This window comes from Haematobia irritans, chromosome 3 (assembly GCF_050003625.1).
Source record: "Haematobia irritans isolate KBUSLIRL chromosome 3, ASM5000362v1, whole genome shotgun sequence".
Classification (NCBI taxonomy): domain Eukaryota; kingdom Metazoa; phylum Arthropoda; class Insecta; order Diptera; family Muscidae; genus Haematobia; species Haematobia irritans.
Window position 1 is genome coordinate 105382940 of NC_134399.1, and position 20687 is coordinate 105403626.

The window sequence follows — 20687 nt, forward strand, 5'->3', positions numbered from 1 at the left end:
TACAGAAACAAAATTTTGACTAAATTTTCTATAGAAATAAAATTTTGGCAAAATTTTCTAAAGAAATCAAATTTTGAGCAAATATGTAGAAATAAAATTTTGTATAAAATGTTTATAGAAATAAAATTTGGCAAATTTTTTTATAGAAATAAAAGTTTGAAAAAATTATCAATAGAAATACAATTTAAAAAAAATGTGTAGCAAACAAAATTTTGCAAAATTTTCTATAGAAACAAAATTTTGACTAAATTTTCTATAGAAATAAAATTTTGACTAAATTTTATATAGAAAAAAATATTTCTATAGTAATAACATTTTGAATACATTTTTTATAGCAGTGAGTATCAGTGAATATCAGTAAGAAAAAAATGTTGAGAAAATTTGCTATAGAATTAAAATTTGACAATTTTTTCTTATAGAAATAAAATTTTGAAAAAATTATCAATAAAACTACAATTTTAAACATTTTTTTGTGTAGTAAATAAAATTCTGCAAAATATTCTACAGAAAGAAAACTTTTACTAAATTTTCTATGGAAATAAAATTTGACAAAATTTTTTTAGAAATATAATTTTGACCAAATTTTCTATTAAAAAAATCTATTACTACAAAATGTTGACCAAATTTTCTAATAAAAAAATCTATTACTACAAAATTTTGGCAAACTTTTCTATAGAAATAAAATTTTGACTTAAATTTTTATAGAAATAAAATTATCAAAAATTTTGGCAAACTTTTCTATAGAAATAAAATTTTGACTTAGATTTTTAAAGAAATAAAATTATCAATAGAAATAAAATTTTGACTAAATTTTCTATAGAAAAAAATATTTTATTTTATTTATAGTAATAAAATTTTGAATAAATTTTTTATAGAAATAAAAGTTTGACAAAATTTGCTATAGAAATAAAATTTTGACAAAACTTTTTATAGAAATAACAATTTGACAAAAATTTCTATAAAAACAAATTTGAAAAAATTTTCTGTCAATATTCCACATATGTATATGGCCTTAAAATAAAATTAAAAAAAAATAATTTCGATTTTTCGAAATATTTTAAATAAATTGATATGGGCATTAAAATGGATCGATCCAGCCCATCTGCTAGTCTAACATTCTAGGAAACATAAAAAGATAGCCGTAATTGGAAGTTGATTTTCATTTACAATCATGCTGTACATTGATCAAATGAATAACACAATGGAAACTAATTTGCGTAAAAACTTGCTTAGTTACAAAAGTGTGAAGTGTTTTAAAAAATTTGGTTTAGCCGGAGTCGGAGTCGAGCAAAATTTTTACGACTCCGACTCCGACTCCAGCAAAATCTTCAGACTCCGACTCCAAGACTCCGACTCCGACTCCGGCTCCACAGCCCTGGTAAGAGCTACAAGTTCGTATAACTACGATCGGCTTGTACATCAAAATTTGAAATTTGAGTAACATTGGTTAATAAATAAGAGTACTATGGTCAAATTTGGGAAAATCGAGCGATGCATATATATGGAAGCTATATCTAAATCTGAACCAATTTGCATAAAATTTTGCGGGTTTGATTAATACCACAACAGGTTACCTTGTGCAAGATTTGAGTAAGATCAGTTAAGAAATGAGTCCTGTATGGTCAAACATAAGGTTATTAGGGGAAAAATTTTCTAAATCGGGTGATACATATATGGGAGCTATATCTACATCTGAACCGATTTCGATGAAATTTTGCACATATAGTTAGTACTATAGAGGACTGGATCTAGCCAACTTTTAGTGAGATCGGTTAATAAATAAGGGTTCTATGGCCAAATTTGGGAAAATCGGGCTATACATATATATGGGAGCTATATCTAAATCTGAACCGATTTCGATGATTTTTTGCACTTATAGTTAGTGCTATAGAAGACTACATTTAGCCAAATTTGGGCAAGATCGGTTGATAAATAAGGGTTTTATGGCCAAATTAAAAAAATCGGGCGGTACATATATATGGGAGCTATAGCTAAATCTGAACCGATTTCGATGAGTTTTTGCACATATAGTTAGTGCTATAGAAGATTATATCTAACCAAGTTTGAGTAAGATCGGTTGATAAATAAGGGTTTTATGGCCAAATTTGGGAAAATCGGGCGATACAGATATATGAGAGTTATCTATATCTGAACCGATTTGGATGAAATTTTGCTGACTTGAAGGGCGATAGAAAAGATTACCGATACATATATATGGGAGCTATATCTAAATTTGATCCGATTTGGATGAAATTTTGCAGACTTGAAATGCGATGGAAAAGATTACCTTTTGCCAAATTTGGTGACGATCAGTTTGAAAAAACGCGCAACGTGACCCCATTTGTCGAAATCGGACGATACATATATATGGGAGCTATATCTAAATTTGATCCGATTTCTTCCAAATTCAATAGCGTTCGTCCTTGTGGCCAAAAAACTCCCTGTACCAAATTTCATCAAAATCTGTTAATAATTGCGACCGGAATCCTGTGAACAACAAATACATGGACAGACAGACGGACGGACGGACGGACACCAAGCGCTAGATCGACTCAGGAGGTGATTCTGAGTCGATCGGTATATATTTTATGGGGTCTAAAATCAATAATTCTGGTAGGCACATTTTTGGCCGATCAAACTTATTATACCCTGGCAACTATGTGGTTTAGGGTATAAAAAGAGAAAACCGTTCAGTTATTGTGGGTAATAAATCCAAATTTGTAAAAATCGAGCAATATTCTTATGTAAGAGCTACAAGTACGTATAAATACGATCGGATAGTACATCAAAATTTGAGTAACATTGGTTAATAAATAAGAGTACTATGGCCAAATTTGGGAAAATCGAGGGAAGCATATATATGGAAGCTATATCTAAATCTGAACCAATTTGATTAATATTTTGCGGGTTTGATTAATACCACAAAAGGTTACCTTGTGCAAAATTTGAGTAAAATCAGTTAAGAAATGAGGCCTCTATGGTCAAACATAAGGTTATTAGGGGCGAATTTTTCAAAATCGGGCGATACATATATGGGAGCTATATCTATATCTGAACCGATTTCGATGAAATTTTGCACATATAGTTAGTACTATAGAGAATTGGATCTAGCCAACTTTGAGTAAGATCGGTTGATAAATAAGGGTTATATGGCCAAATTTGGGAAAATCTGGTTATACATATATATGGGAGCTATATCTCTAAATCTGAACCGATTTTGATGATTTTTTGCACATACCGTTAGTACTATAGGGGACTGGATCTAGCCAACTTTGAGTAAGATCGGTTAATAAATAAGGGTTATATGGCCAAATTTGGGAAAATCGGGAGCTATATCTAAATCTGGGAGCTATATCTAAATCTGAACCGATTTCCATGTTTTTTTGCACATATAGTAAGTGCTATAGAAGATTACATTTAGCCAGCTTTGAGGAAGATCGGTTGATAAATAACGGTTTAATGGCCAAATTTAAAAAAAATAGGGCGGTACATACATATGGGAGCTATAGCTAAATCTGAAACCGATTTCGATGATTGTTTTGCACATATAGTTAGTGCTATAGAAGATTACATTTAGCCAAGTTTGAGTAAGATCGGTTGATAAATAAGGGTTTTGTGTTCAAGTTTGGGAAAATCGGGCGATACATATATATGAGAGCTATATCTAAATCTGAACCGATTTCAATGAAATTTTGCACACTTGAAGTGTGATGAAAAAGATTACTTTGTGCCAAATTTGACGATAATCAGTTAGTAAAAAAGCGCAACGTAACCCATATTTTTCGAAATCGGGCGATACATATATATGGGAGCTATATCTAAATTTGATCCGATTTCTTCCAAATTCAATGGCGTTCGTCTGCGTACCCAAAAAGCACCTTGTACCAAATTTAATCAAAATCGGCTAATAACTGCGACCGGAATCCTGTGAACAACAAATACATGGACAGACGGACGCTAGATCGACTCAGGAGGTGATTCTGAGTCGATCGGTATATATTTTATGGGGTCTAAAATCAATATTTCTGGTAGGCACATTTTTTGGCAGATCAAACCACTATGTGGTTTAGGGTATAAAAATTATCGAAATCGATTTAGATTTAAATATAGCTCCCATATAAACCTTTTGTCCGGTTTGTCGAAATTAGGTCATAATTTCACTCAAATTTCAAATTTAGGTGTATAATTTCTGGCAGTACGAAGATAAAACAGAAGTGCGAAATATCAGCCACTTCGTATGAGATTTAGCTTTACTCGTACAACGTAATTTAGCTTTACAACGTAACCTTCTCTGGTATCAATCAAACCTGTCGATAATAGTTAAACTTACATGTAGCTCTTACATAAATATACTTATTTCCCGATTTTCAGAAATTTGGATTTATTGAGCGATTGCCTCTTTTAACTAACTCTGTTGATTCAGAATCAGCTATAGCTCGTAAAATCCGACATTTCTGTTCAGATTTTGATAGAAGTCTCATAACCATGTACCCTTTAATGTTCTTAAAAAAGGAAATGCGGCTTGTCACCCAAACCTATACGATTGATACCCCACAAACAATTTTTAGCAATTCAATAGGGGTGGTTTAGGGTATGATATAGTCGGCCCCGACAGACTTTCTACTTTATTCAATTGTTTCTTACTTATTTTGCTCATCGAATATGTTCACAACACCCAAGTTTAGTTTTGCTCTTTGTCTCAGGTCTGGAGCTCTACGATATTAATGGAGGCACTTCCTTTAGCATAGGTAAATCTGCTTTAAGCTAATATCTAAAAGATAATTTCTTTTATGCGTTCAATGGTTTGGGAGAAATTTTGCAAATTCGGCCTGGCTGGAATATCTGCTGCAAACAAGGTTATATCTTATGAGAATATTTTCCTTGGGTCCATAACACTGAAGCTGTAAACCGCCCATTTTTGCCATATTTTAGCATTTAAACTTTTTAAATGCTATTGTTCTTCATAAAGAATGGATTTCTTTCATTAGTTATTGAACTTTTGAAAGGTCTATAGAACAAAGATTTTTCCTCAGATTATTTTCTGGGAATTTATTTTATGTAAATCATTTTGACGTCAATGGCACAGTACATGTCGATTTCTTATATAAGTAGAGTATTGTTCAGAGAATTGTATTTCTATAGAAATTTAAAATGTTATAATGAAAAAACACAGCATGTCGTCTTGCTTGGAACATTTATTAATTTTGCCAAATTGGCTTAAAATATGAGAAGTGTGTTTCGTGTAGGTATTGGTATACGATGCCAGCAAAAAGGCTTCATTGAGGAAAGTATCGACTTTTACCTAAATAAAAACTTAGCTTGCAGAAAAGTGACACTTATGTATATACAGAAATCAAGTAAGGAAAGTCTAAAGTCGGGCGGGGCCGACAATATTGTACCCTGCACCTCTTTGTAGGTTCACATTTTCGATAGCATATCCAATGTGTTGGGTGCTATATAAAGGTTTAACATCCCATATTCATATATTTACATCTGACCTGGTCTGGACAAAATTTGTCAGAGTTCTATAAAATTTATAGACTTTAAATTTAAGACGACTAATGCCCTGGGATGGAACACAATGTTAGTAAAAAAATTGGGAAACATTTAAATCTGAATCAATTTTGATATAACTTTGCAAAAGTAGTAGTGTAATACGTATAGACTGATCCACTTTAATGGCCTTTTTTTATGGGCTTTTTTTAATGGGCTTTTTTTAATGGGCTTTTTGTGATAGGTCATAAGGTCATCCAAAAAAAATTTTTCCCTGTATGCATGAGTGTCATTGTATTGAGTGCATTGGCTGGCTGTGTGGTGCATGTGCATGTATTGTGAAGATGAGATAGGGAGGGAGGGAGGGAGAGATAAGAGTTTGGATGTTGGGAAAAGTGTGTGGAGTTTTCTGATCGCCTAGTATTGATCAATCGTTGAAACCTAAAGTGATTCTTGAGAATGCTATTGATTTGTTTAGCATTCTAAAATGAGAGAAGAAATGCATGTGCATGTGTCGTGAAGATGAGACAGGGAGGGGGTGAGATAAGATTTTGGCTGTTGGGAAATTTTGTGTTATTCGATTTGATTTCTTGGTTGACTGTGTGGAGTTTTCTGATCGCCTAGTATTGAACAATCGCTGAAACTTAGATTTTGTGTTTGTTTATGTATCATAGAAGAATGGGTATGGAAAAGAGATAAGTGATTCTCTAGTTTGGCTGTCCCTATATGCATGATTGTCATTGTGTTGAGTGCATTGACTGGCTGTGTGGTGCATGTGCATGTATCATGAAGATGAGATAGGGATGGGGAGAGATAAGATTTAGGCTGTTGGGAAAATTCGATTTGACTTCTTGGTTTGCTGTGTGGAGTTTTCTGATCGCCTAGTATTGAACAATCGCTGAAACCTAGATTTGGAGGAAGAAGGTGTAGGGGGAAGAGATAAGTGTTTCACTGTTGGGAAATCCTATTGAATTGTTTGTCATTGCACAGAATGACCACCCAAGATGTATATGTATCGTGAAGATAAGGTATGGAGGGGGTGAGATAAGATTTTGGCTGTTGGGAAAATTTGAGTTATTCGATTTGATTTCTTGGTTGACTGTGTGGAGTTTTCTGATCGCCTAGTAAGATGTAAACATTGATGTCTAATTGCATACAAAATATCTATGAAAATCAGGCAATGTGTCTATTTGTTTAGATTTTTTATGTATTTGTTACTTTTTGAGAAGAAATGTGTATTTATAAAGGGATAAATATCTCATTCCTCGAAGAAATATATAGTATATTCATTTGAAATTTTAGTTCCCAATTGAATTCTAAACCCCGACTTAGCAATTCATATGCACGGAGTTTTACGTTGTGAATACAACATTTAAAAAAACTGAAAAAACGGAATTTTGTTAATTTTTTGGTGTTTTACAAAAAAAAAATCGAAGTTTTACGTTGTGAAAAAAGACAACATTTGTTAACAAACGAAAAAAAAAAACAGAAACGGACACGTTGTGAAAAAAACAACATTTGCTAACAAACGAAAAAAAACAGAAACGGACGTTGTGAATTTTTTTGGTGTTATACAAAAAAAATTAATAAATAAATCAAAACACGTAAAATACGTTGAGACTTTTTGTTGCAAAATAATAAATATAAACAAAAAAAGAAAAAAGAAAAGAATCGTACCTTTTAAGAAAAAATTGCGATTTGTTTCTTGTGCTGCAAAAATAATTAATAAAAGGTTTATTTATAAAAATTTAAAAAAGAAATATTTGAAAGAACTTTAAACAAAATGGAATCCCAAATGTTGACGTGCAAAGTATGCAGAAAAATGTTCAAAAGCCAAAATGCACTCCAAAAACATTTGCAGACACACAAAACGTGTAGTTTATGTGGTTTGATGGTGCGAAATGTCTATGCATTGAAATTACATATGGAAATTCACCAAGCGACAATGCATAGACAAGGTTTTGGACAACAACAGCAACAACAACAGCAACAACAACAGCAACAACAACAGCAACAACAACAGCAACAACAACAGCAACAACAACAGCAACAACACATAAACATGTCCGTGGGAGGTGGAATCTACCCCCAACAACAATATAATTGGGATCAGCAACCAGGGCTTAATCCAGGGTCCCAACAACAACAACATTTTAACTTGCTGCAGCATCCAGGACCTATCTTTCATCAACAATTGCTGCAGCAAAATCAAAACTTGGAGCAACACTCAAACATATTTGAGCAGCAACAGTTTAATTTCGACCAGCAACCAGGGCCTAGTCATGGTCAGAGGAATTTAAATAAAGTATGTGAAATATGCAACGTCTATGTAAACCCAATGAATTGGTTCAAACATCACCAGTCTCCGAATCACATACAAAGAAGTGATGTTATTATAAATAACCAATTTAGACAGACGATGACAGGATTTAAAAATCGTGTAGGAACTTATACGTACCTAACCGATATGAATACCATAGATATAAATGAGGTATTCGAAGAATGTAACAAGAGTTTACACCTGTTAATTTTAAATTCACTGGCGAAGAATAAAAGTCTGAAGATAAATATCCAACTAATTGGGGAATACATAAAGTTGGGTGGTGAAGAGCTCCAAATGCAACACATGTACCATGTGTCCAAAATGCAGAGACTGGTTATGTCAGACAACATTGAGGATTTCATTAAAAGGCATATTGAGGAAATAAAGAGTCAAATGGCGGATTTTCAGGAAAGAGACTCTGGATGGACTTTGACTCGAATTGAAAAATTTGAAATCAACATCAACAAATGGTCTGGCTTTTGTGGTTCCCAATATATTCCAACGCCACCAAAATTATATTCGAAAAAAGCATGTATCAATGTCAGAAATACGGATGAATACTGCTTCAAATGGAGTGTCATTTCGGCGTTAACTTCCCCAAAGCCAACCCACCCAACTCGAACTTCATCCTATCGAGTAGATATCAGGCAGCAGAATATTTTGTTAGAAAACAATATAAATTTAAATTTTGAAGGGCTAGAATTCCCTATGCCTGTGCAAGAAATCCCAAAATTTGAAAAGCTGAACCCAGGAGTTAGTATTAATGTATATGGGTATAACCGGAAAGATGACACTGTCATCGGGCCATACCACATATCCCAGAATGTTGTTCCAAATGGGGTACACATTAACTTGTTGTTGTTGGAGAGTGGGGGTAAAGCACATTATATTTGGATTAAAGACATGTCAAGGTAAGAAAAAAATCCTTCATTTCATTTTTTACTTAAATATTAATAAAATATTTTTTTTTTTTATTTTATTTGTTATAGATTATTATCTTCGCAGTTAACCAAAAATTGTAAGAAATTAAAAATTTGCGACAGATGCCTGCAATACACTTCAAACTCCGAAAAGTGGTCGAATCACTTAAAGGAATGTTCCAACATTGTAACCACCGTACCGGATGCAGGTAATAATTTTATTCGCTTTAAAAACATAAGTAAAACGATGGATGTCCCTTTCGTTGTGTATGCCGATTTTGAGTGCATACTAGAGAAAGATAGTTTAGGATCAACAATAAATAAGCACAAACCGTGTGCTTTTAGTTTTTATATAAAATGTAGTGTAGATAGTTCGTTAGATAGATTTAAGATTTATACTGGGGAGGATGCTGGGGAAAAATTTGTTAAATATTTAGATTTAGAATGTAGAGATATATACGAAAGGTATTTATCATTAAAAAAACCAATGTGTCCCTTATCACCTATTGAGGAATCCAGTTTTCACGCAGCTCAATTGTGTCACATTTGTGACAAAAATTTAGATACGGATAGGGTTAGGGATCATTGCCATATTACTGGAAAATATAGGGGGGCGGCCCATAATGAATGTAATTTAAATTATAAGATCCCAAAGTTTATACCAATCTTTTTCCATAACTTTTCGTCATATGACTGTCATCTATTTATTAAAGATTTACTAAACCTTATTCCTGGAAATACCTCAGTTATACCGCTAAATAAAGAATTATATATATCGGTATCTCATAAAATTAAATTTGATAATGGGGATCTTTTAGAATATAGGTTTTTAGATTCTTTAAGATTTATGCCTTCAAGCTTGGATAGCTTAGCTAAAAATCTGTTAGATGACAAAATGACTACGGTTAGATCTAATTTCTCAAATGACCACGAATTTAAATTAATGAGAAGGAAGGGTGTATTTTGTTATGAATACTTGGATTCATTTCAAAAACTTAAAGATATAAACCTTCCCTCTATAGAAAACTTCTACAGTAAATTAACCAACAAAAGTTGTAGTCAGGAGGACTACAATCACGCTATAGAAGTTTGGACAACATTTAATTGTAGAACACTTCAGGATTATATGGAGTTATATTTAAAAACGGATGTCCTTCTACTCACAGATATATTCGAAAACTTTCGAATCTTATGCAAAAGCATACATAAGCTGGATCCTTGCCAATATTTTACGGCGCCTGGTCTATCTTATGATGCTATGCTAAAGCTGATAACATCGGATGGTTTTAGCCTAGAATTGTTGAAGGATGTAGACACATACAACTTTATAAAAAATGGCATTCGTGGAGGTATTACTCAATGTAGTAAAAGATATCACAAAGCCAATAATAAATATATGAAAAACTTTAATCCTGATATTGTATCTACATTTTTATTATATCTTGATGTTAATAACCTATATGGATGGGCGATGCAGCAATTCTTACCATATGGTAATTTTAAATGGGTTGCAGAAGCTGACATTATTAGGGATCCTAACGTAATCAAAAATTTTAAATTCGATTCTCCTGAAGGGTATATTTATGAAGTTTCAATAAGTTGTCCACCCCATCTACATAATAAATTTAATGATTTACCTTTAGCGGCTGAAAACAAAAAAGTGGGAGGATCGAAACACAACAAACTTGTTGCAGATCTTACACCAAAAGAAAGGTATACCATCCACTACATGACACTAAAACAATGTTTAGAGCAGGGCTACGTTCTAAATGAAGTGCATAGGGTGCTTACTTTTAGTCAAAGACCATGGCTAAAGGAATATATTGACAAAAACAATGATTGTAGGAAAAAAACAAATATTGCTTTTGAAAAAAATTTCTTTAAACTATTGAACAATGCAGTATATGGCAAAACAATGGAAAATGTTGAAAAAAGAAAAGATGTGTCTATTGTAAAACAGTGGGCATATAGTGACAGGCGTAAGTTAGGTGCTGAAGCTCTAATTTCAAAACCAAACTTTCATAGTATATCCAAATTCACAGACAATTTTTGGGCTATTCAAATGAATAAAACAAAAATTGTTTATGATAAGCCAATATACTTAGGATTTTGTATTCTAGAATTAGCTAAGTGGAAAATGTATGACTTCCACTACAACTTTATGAAAGAAAAGTTTGGTGAAAGAATACAATTAAACTATATGGATACAGACTCTTTCATATACACCATCGAATCTGAAGATGTGTATGAAGAAATTAGACCTCATCTTACTACACATTTTGATACATCTGAGTATTCCGAAGATAATCCTTTCAATTTTCCTCTTGTAAATAAAAAGGAAATTGGATTAATGAAGGATGAAAACTGTGGTAAGATTATGACAGAGTTTGTCGGTTTAGGTCCAAAAATGTATTCATATACTGTTGAGGATGGTTATGAAATTAAAAAGGCTAAAGGTGTGAAAAAAAGTGTAATGGACAACTATAAAATTGATGACTATAGGAATTGTCTATTTACTAAAGAAAAAGTTTGTGATACAATGCTCACTTTTAGGTGTAAGCTACACAACATCTATACGAATGCCTTGAAAAAAGTTGTATTAAGTCCGTTGGATACAAAGCGTATGATCAAGGAAGATGGAATTAATACTTTCGCGTGGGGTCACCATGAAATTGAATCAAGTATGGAAAATATGCTAGTTGATATAGATGGCAATGGTCTAGATTTAGATTTAGGAGCAATCGAAACTGATTCCTCTTTAGAAAATTTAGTTCAACAATATACATCTGATTTTGATATGGATTTTAATGATCTAATGGATATAATTTTAATGTAAATACACTAAACTATTTATTATGTATTGTATGTATTTAAAAAATTTAACATTAAGAATTGTTATTTATATAGAAAAAATGTAATAAATAAAATGAAAAAATTGATGTATACATTTTTGTTTTATTTTTATTTATTTTAAAATTGATTATGGATATAAAGGTATGTATGGTTCATTGAAAAAAAAAAATTAAATAATTTTTCGCACATTTCCCGTCAATGGTGTATATTCAATATAGCGATCGTGAATTATTAAACAATATGCTATGGTGTTTGCAGGAATGGGTTTACTGGTTTCGAGTTCAATTCTGACATCTATGGGACCTTGTTTGACCATTTCATTTTGGTGGCTAACATCGATGACTGCCATGGGGGTGTTCTTAAATTCAGCGCTTGTTAGTAATGGTTGTGGTTCTTTCATATAAAAGCTGTGTTGAAATTTGGCGTACATGTCATATAGAATAGCATATCTATTATCATCAAATTTGAGATTAAGATCATCATATGGGTAAGTATCGGAATTTAGATGAACTTTTAAATTTACTAGATTACAATGTATAAACTTGTTGTTTTTTTCAAATACCACGATTACAAATCTGGGGCGCTCTCTATTTAATGAAAGCTTTACATTCCAATTACATTTTGTCGCATTTGGGAATGTAGGATTAAAGTGACAATCCCAACTCCGAAAAGCAAGCGGTAATGTGGTACCATCTTTAATCGTTTTTATAATTTTCAACTTTGTTATATCGGAAGCTTGCACATGTGGTATTCTCCATGTTATATTCTGTATCGTTAGTTTAACCATTTCTTCAGGCTTTGTGGAAAAGCAAGCATTATGATCATTTGAACTGCGCAACAAAATTAAGTCATGTTTACAGTTTAACACGATTTTATTGAAGTCCTCTGCGAAGCCCAACAATAATTTTAACGGAACATAAAAATTAAATGACCCGTTTTCCATGTCATTGTGTTTACTCCATCCTGCATTCAGCATCATATTCGAATCCAATTCATTGAGAGATAAATAATTTTTTATAGTACTCGCCATTCCTAAATAACGTGTTCTATCAATTTCAACCCCATTGATTTCATAACGAATCTCATCAAACATATGTGCTACACAATTATTTCGCAGTCTAGCATTTGGTGTTGCTATACCATCCATCAGCGTTATGAAGCCTTCTATGTAGATATAACTTTCAGATGGTAAGACATAGAGATCTTGATTTTGGATTGTTATTCTAATTTCATCATTATTTTTATATGACTGTATATATGGCATATAGCTATGATAATCCTTCTTAATAATGCTTTCATCAGAAAATGGTTTTTCTGCAACGCTTAATATTTCAGACATTTTTCTTAAGCTGTAGTTTTAAAGATTTTAGGAATAGTTTATTTTCTTTAGTTAATTTACGTTTTATAGATTGGGGCAGTATATTTTGTGTAATTAGCTTGGCTGCTCGTTCCGGAATGGAATCATTACCTATTTTATTGTAATATTTATTATAGATAATCATTTCGCTTTCGGTTTTAGATGAAATCGTAAAGTAATCTCTTCACCCCGAAAATTTATTATACGCCTTTCTTGATCCACAATCCAAACTTTTAGACAACTTATTTCCTTGACATTCACAGGTAAATAGATTAAATTCCTGGGTATCTCATCCATTTTATATCCTGGAGAGACATTCATAGCAAACTCATGTATTATATGCGACGGTGTGTTATTCATATATGATCCTGTGATTATATTACATTGGACTTGGATGGCATTCACTTTCATTATGTTCACTGATTGATGTGATTTATGTCGTGCATTAGGTAGCAAAATTCGATTGTTGAAGCCAAATAGCGCGCCAATAGAACGATCTTTGTTAAAATCAATAATATCGTGGGAGGAATATATTTCAATTTGAAGTGTATTATTATTAGCCTCAATCTCTAATATTTTGTTGATATTTTTCTTTACATATTCATGTTTTAAAAATTTAACAATATCCTCCAGTTCATAAGATCCCACCGGAATTTCAATGCAATCACCACCAATGTGGAAAAGATTGTTATCATAGTCAATATTTGGAATTGAATTATACGAATGAAAATCAACTAAAGCACATTCATATTCATCATTAAGTTGTATGGGTGGGAAATAATTGGTTATGAGCACCGACGATCTTCCGCTTAGGGCTAATGTAATTGACATTATGAAAACTTACTTTAGAATGAAAAACAAAATTAAGTTTCAATCTTCTTTATTTATTTTATATTACTAAATACACATCATAAAATTTCATTCTTATTAATCCATGAATTGTGGTCATTAGAAAATCCCAACCATTTAACATATGCTTGTTGACCTTTTGTTTTTAGAATTTTTTCAACGAGGTAAACATCAGGGTGTCGCGTTCGCAGAATTTCTTCTCTATAGAAACCTCCTTTTATTGGATTACCTTGATAATCTTCCAATAGATATGTGGTAGGATTAGTGTTTTGGATAGAACTTATTCGAAAAATTTCCGTACTGAAATTAGGTGTATATCCTTTTTCAAATATATTTTTATATTTACTTATGCGAACATAGTCACCAACATGGAAGTTTGAGGGTTTATATACTTTAAGATGATTGTAGGCAGTTTTTAAAATATAATCCTCATTATTTTTATTGACATCAATAGGAGCCATTTTTATTGTTCTGTGTATTTTCCGATTATATTGATTAACTAAATTTGGTAAAATGTCAATCCACTTATAGGAACCGTTGTATGAGAACTCTTTAAACATAAAATTTTTTAGTGTACGATTAAAGCGTTCTACGATGGATGCTTTCATCACACTAAATGTGGAGTAGTGGTTTATTGAGTACTTTTGCGTAAGACTTTTAAACTCTTTATTAAAAAATTCTTTACCATCGTCTGTTTGTAGATTTTTAGGTGTTCGACCTTTGTTCAATATTTTTCTAAATGCATTGGAAACATCATATGCATTCTTAGTTTTAGTTGGTTCTGCCCATGCGTATTTTGAAAATGTATCGATGACGGTTAAAATATATTTATATCCTCTATTTAAAGATGAATAAGTTCCCATTTCAACCAAATCAGCCTGCCAAAAGTCATCAATTCCTTTCATTATATATCTCCGACGGGGAAATTTTTTCCGGGCTTGAGTGTGTATCTCTTGTACTATTCCTCTTTTGGCCATTGTTACTTTGTAATTAAATTTGATTAATGAACTTGAGATGTTATTCGCATATCCGGCAGGACTGTAAATATATCCTTGATAATAGTTTTTAGCTGCGATATTTCTTGATGTATTGTATTGACTTCAATATTTAAGTCTTTTTTTAGTAATTCACGTGAGATTTCGATTTGTTTTTGTAAGTAAGTTCTGTTGACTGCGTCTGCACTTTCCACCGGTACCCCCACGTTTTTAATCTTTTTATTTTGGAAATCGATGTTATTATGCTTGTCAATAGCAATACCAAATATTTTCGGAACATATCTTTTCAACTCACTAGAATTTGAAAAGTGACCAAACTTATCGACGCTCATATCTCAATTGAATGCAATTGACAATTATCAGAATATTATATTGGCTTCCCTTAATTCTTCAATTATAGATATTATTTCATTGTTATGATTTGAATGGCCAGCTTGTTGAGATGCAATAAGAAGTTTTAAGCGTTCAACTAATTCATTCGGATCATCCCAATATATATAGTTTGGTTTATTTAAATTTAGGCTCATTAAACCTTTACCAGTGTAAGTGTCACCAAAAAGTTTCTGGATAATCCTTTTATATTTATATCCTTTATTCCCTCGTATTTGACCAACAGAATCATAGTTCTTGCGATGAGCATTTGTTCCCAAAAGAATTTTCTTGTATATATCCAATTCCAGTGAATCATACTTTTGTGGCTGTTTATGGGTGATTAATTCAAACAAGCCTGGCGTGTTTGCCCACGATTGATTCCCAACAACAATCTTATCATCGCTAATGTTAATAGGACTGTTTCCCAATTTCCACACTCCATTTTCGTCTTTATATGGTCCATATACAGTATCGAGAGTTTGATCATTAAAAAGTTTAGTTAAATTAATAGTATAGAAATTATCATCTTCCAATTGTGAAAAATAATTTTCTGAATTTTCTTTATTGTCGCTGTCTTCATCACTTTGAGAATCCAGTTTAGAATTTATAATTTTTTGAGAGTGTTTATTAAAATTTGATTTAGGAGGTTCGGTCTTTATTGGTGTGCTACTTTCAAACTTAAAAGTAGGAAGTTCTTTATTTCGCTGTTTCATTTTCTCATTTTTTAATTTCATTAAATTATTCAATGGATCTGTTAAAGGCTTGAATACATTTTCCAGTTTATGTGAAGCGTCGTCTTCTCCTAATTTTATGCTTTGAAATTTTTTTCTCAAAATTTTTCGAGATTTTATTAATTCTTTCAATATTTTTTCATTCATATTGTATCACCAATAGAAATCTTTTGAATTATTTTAAACCGATAATGCTAACTGATGTATCGCTTTCGAACCGCTTTCGAACCGCTTTCGGACCGCTTCCGTACTGCTTCCGAATCGCTTTCGTACGGCTTTCGAACTGCTTAGATAAGTAAAGAACCGTCCTTAAAATAATTTCAAATCGGTTGCAGATGAGAAGGGGGTGTAAGTAGACGTCTGCATACAGTGGAAAGACATATACTACTAAGGTGTAATAAATATGTCAAAACCTTTTCTATATCTTCCATCAGCGATTTCATCGTCTTTGCTTATAACCATAAAACCATACCTATCCCTCCAACATTCACGACATATATCCACAAACATTTTATAGGACATATCGCTACCCACATGGTCATTAAATATATGTTTCATATTCGTTTCATCTTGCTTAAAAACAACAATTATGTTTGCATTATCCCGTATCAAATGTTTTGGTATGCGACTGTAAGTTTGGCATAAGTAAAATGAGTCTACATTTTTGTGACGACCCATAGAGAAATAATCACGAATATTATTCTGTTTATCGCATGCGACATCATCAAATATCATTATAGAGTTTCGTTTTGCTTCATGTGGCGGTATAACATCGTCGTTGTTGTTATATATGAAGTATCCCATACCACTTATAGGCTCAATTAGTCTTCTCAGGTATTCATATTTGGGTTGATATAACGATTTTGAGTATAAATATATATTTTCAAATGTTAGCCCATTTTCACTTTCTATAAGGCTTATCATAACATTAGTTTTTCCGCAATTTGATGGGCCCACAATTAGACATCGAATGGAATCGGGTAACAATGAACCATGTTTCGATTTATTAGGTTTCGCTTGCGTAAAATCTAGATCACGAACAGAAATACTTGTATCCTGTTTAAGTAAACGCATATTGACGACTAATTTATTATTAAACTGACCAAATAAATTTATGTGTTTATTTTTAGTTGAGAGCATATATATGTTTGTATTTCGGAAGAGACAAGTCAATCGCAAACGATCCATACAAGGAAGAGGATTCGTAAACAATTTAATCAACGCCTTACCCATTGAGCTACATTTACCCGGATACCAATTTTGTGGACCAGGAACAAAACTCGATAAAAGATTGAAAAGGGGTGATAAAGGGATAAATGCTTTGGATGCAGCCTGTAAAATTCATGATATAGCTTATTCACGAAGCTCAGATATTGAAAAACGCCACAAAGCAGATAAGGAACTCTTAGAGAGGGCGTGGGAGAGAGTAAAAGCTAACGAAAGTACTTGGGGTGAAAAATTAAATGCTTATTTAGTCTCCAACGCAATGAAAGCAAAACTAAAACTTGGCATGGGTATGAGGAAGAAAAAAGCATGCGGACGTACAATTTTCAATTCAACAATTAAAAAAGCCAACACACTACTAAAGAAGCAAAAACCTGTTGATATTAACTCTGCAATAAAAATCGCTCGGAAGGTTATTAATTCATCATTCAAAGGGAAAAAGTCACATGTCGTCATCCCAAGAGTTATTAATGTTCCTAAAATTGGCGGTTTTCTACCATTGGTTCCTATTATAACAGCACTAGGTGCCTTGGGTGCAATATCTTCGGGTGTATCATCGATAGCAAGAACAATTAACACTGCTAAAGATGCTAAAAAGCAACTAGAAGAGAGTATGCGTCACAACAAAAGTATGGAGTCAATTGCTATGGGTAAAGGACTTTATCTTAAACCATACAAAACTGGTATGGGTATTACCCTAAATAATACGGATACAAAAAACTAATATCTAAGCTACCTAACAGACCGCTGACAGATATAGACATACAAATATTTGGGAAAGAATATATACCACATTTTCGAGGAGTCTTTATGCGAGATAATCTTCCGAAAAAATGTCAAACAAAAGAATGTGGTGTAGTAAACTTAGACTCAAGTATAGGATCTGGAACTCATTGGGTAGCATATTATAAAAACCACAAAGAAATTGAATACTTTGACAGTTTTGGAAATCTTCAACCCCCACTAGAAATATTGGTTTATTTAGGTCCCAATATCAAATATAATTATCAACGAGAGCAAAGGTTTAATACATTCAATTGCGGTCATTTATGTTTACAATTTTTACTCCAAATTGTATCACAAAAAAAAAAAATAAATAAATAATGTTTAATGTTCTCTGTTATTTGAATATAAAAGCAAGATGAGACTTTCCTTGATTTAGTTGGCTACGAAATATTGTCCGTTATACTTCGAATCATGTATGTACCGGATTTTGTATTGGTGGACTTTCAATACTGTCATGGGAATGATGACAGCATATATATAAAAGAATTGGCGTATATGCGAGGCTATTCTGTCGTACCCAGCTATTTCCTATTCAAACCCCCTTTCGATAACAGAGAACTAGTCAAGGAGGGTAAACGGAAAAACACATATTGTAAAAAATATGTTCACGGCTTAGATTGGAAAGATGGTGATATAAATTACACTGAAGTTGGCGATGCCTTGGAACCACTAAATAGTTATAAGTATGTGTTTGTTTTTGGACAAATTAAGAAAGAATTCCTTCAAAAATATTTAAATACAAATATTGTAAATCTAGAGTATAGAACAATTTTCCAAAATATGAGAAGCTACTATACGCATTGCCCTATGCATAAAGATAGGAAATTCAAGTGTGCTGTAAATAATATATTTAAATTATTTATATATATAGAGAAATTTTATGAATCTATAGAGGAAATTATTTATGAAGAAATACAAAACTAAACAATATTTCTAAACAAAAAAATAAATAAATAAATCTAAATAAAATAAAATTCATCTGTGTTTCAATTCATAAATTTTACATGTATTCCAATATCAAATATAATTATCAATTAATGTAAAGCTCTGAAATGTAAACTTGATATTTAACACCCTCATTTTCTGAATATAAAAGCAAGATGAGACTTTTTTATATTTAGTTGGCTTCGTAAAATTGTCGGTTGTACTTCTCATCATGGTCAATTTTCAAAAATCAGATTTTGTATTGGTGGACTTTCAACATTGTTTTGGAAATAATGATTGCATATATAAAAAGGAATTGGCGTATATGCAAGGCGGTTCCGTTGTACCAAACTATTTTTTATTCAAACCTCCTTTCGATAGGAGGGAACTTGTCAAGGAGGCCAAACGGAAAAATGTACATTATAAGAAATTTATTACTGGCTTAGATTGGAAAGATGGCGATGTAAATTACACTGAAGTCGGCGAGGTCTTAGCACCCTTAAATAGTTTTAAGTATGTGTTTGTCTTTGGAAAAATTAAAAAAGAGTTTCTTGAAAAATATCTAAGCACAAATGTTATAAATCTAGAATATAGAACTGTTTTCCCAAATATGAGAAACTATTATACCCATTGTCCTATACATGAAGATAGGAAATTTAAGTGTGCTGTAAGTAACCTATTTAAACTATTAAGATATATAGAATGGCATGATTGTATAGATGACATGATTAGTAAGACAATAAAAAATGAAAATTGTTCACAACAGTAACCCATATGCTTTAGTATGTATACTGCGGTGGGATTATTTAGTTTTATAATTTTTTCTTGTTCTTGTCCACCCAAATTCAAACTAATTCCAAATAAATGAGAAGAAACATATATGATATTAAAATGTTATTTTATTTTATATTACTTTGTTTAAACTTAAATTATTTTTAAAATTTTTGCATCAGGATGTAAATAGAGTAAATCTTCCAACATTTCCCTATGACTTTCCGGGTCCATGTCATTATCTGCAATCCTCATTAAGTCATCCAATGATATTTCACTGAGGAAATGTTGGCCCTCCGGTATATTCTGTTCTTCCACTTGCATGTTGTTTAGGATTCGATCATTCAGATTTACATTTTCATCCTCATCATCGCTGAATATAATTTGGGATGGTGGTAAGGCCATTTTTTTCTCGTGATGTTGAGTTGACGAAGGCTGAATTGAAACTGTCCCTATGAGTTTCTTTTGGACACTCTTTGAAAAACTGAAAATTCATAAATTTTCGAATTCCATTGTAGTGAATGGAAATTCGATGCATTTGAGATAATTTTTTGTTTGGACACTTGTAGTTTTCAAAACACTCAAAATATTCTATAAGCAATACATTATGAAATGCGATTTCTATTGCATGTTTGTTGTTTCTCAAACCCTATGACAAATTCTAAAAATTGACAAGAAAAAAAACACAATGGTTTTGTTTCGAATTTCATTCTTTATTTAAAATTTTCATTTTTTTCTTTTAATAATTAATATGGTGCGTAAAATGGATCGGAGGACAAACACTGTTTCAACTCCAATCTGCTAATTGGATTCTCCTTATCGTCTGAAATAGACACTTTTGAAACAGAAAATTCTCCAGAATCTATACGTTGAATTGTATCATCATCCAGGCTGTTAAATCTTTTGGGTAAATATAAGATTTGATCATCCACCAAACGCAGCACTATAGAATCCCCATACTTTGTAGTTGTCCTATAGCATCCTTCAATAGAATAGTCCTTATGTGTAACCATATCCTTAATATGTAGGATACGTTTTAAATTTTTTTCATTGAAAATGGACACGACATCTATAGCACCGGACATATTT

At 32.0% G+C, this 20687-nt stretch overlaps 2 protein-coding genes across 2 annotated transcripts; both read left to right on the forward strand.

The window, feature by feature from the left end:
* Window positions 1-7555: 7555 nt before the first annotated feature.
* LOC142231117 (uncharacterized) lies at window positions 7556-11572 on the forward strand. Its single transcript, XM_075301737.1, has 3 exons — window positions 7556-8727; window positions 8806-8945; window positions 9450-11572. The coding sequence occupies exons 1-3, from the start codon at window positions 7556-7558 to the stop codon at window positions 11570-11572; spliced, it is 3435 nt and encodes a 1144-aa protein (XP_075157852.1).
* Window positions 11573-11803: 231 nt separating this feature from the next.
* LOC142230572 (uncharacterized) lies at window positions 11804-18877 on the forward strand. Its single transcript, XM_075301213.1, has 2 exons — window positions 11804-12076; window positions 17024-18877. The coding sequence occupies exons 1-2, from the start codon at window positions 12073-12075 to the stop codon at window positions 17839-17841; spliced, it is 822 nt and encodes a 273-aa protein (XP_075157328.1). The 5' UTR covers window positions 11804-12072; the 3' UTR covers window positions 17842-18877.
* Window positions 18878-20687: the final 1810 nt, after the last annotated feature.

Excerpts from the sequence above, each read along its gene's own strand:
- LOC142231117 (XM_075301737.1), top strand. The coding sequence starts at position 7,556 with ATGTCCGTGGGAGGTGGAATCTACCCCCAACAACAATATAATTGGGAT. Across the intron at positions 8,728-8,805 it reads TGGATTAAAGACATGTCAAG|ATTATTATCTTCGCAGTTAA; the intron begins GTAAGAAAAAAA and ends TATTTGTTATAG. Across the intron at positions 8,946-9,449 it reads AACCACCGTACCGGATGCAG|ATTTACTAAACCTTATTCCT; the intron begins GTAATAATTTTA and ends TATTTATTAAAG.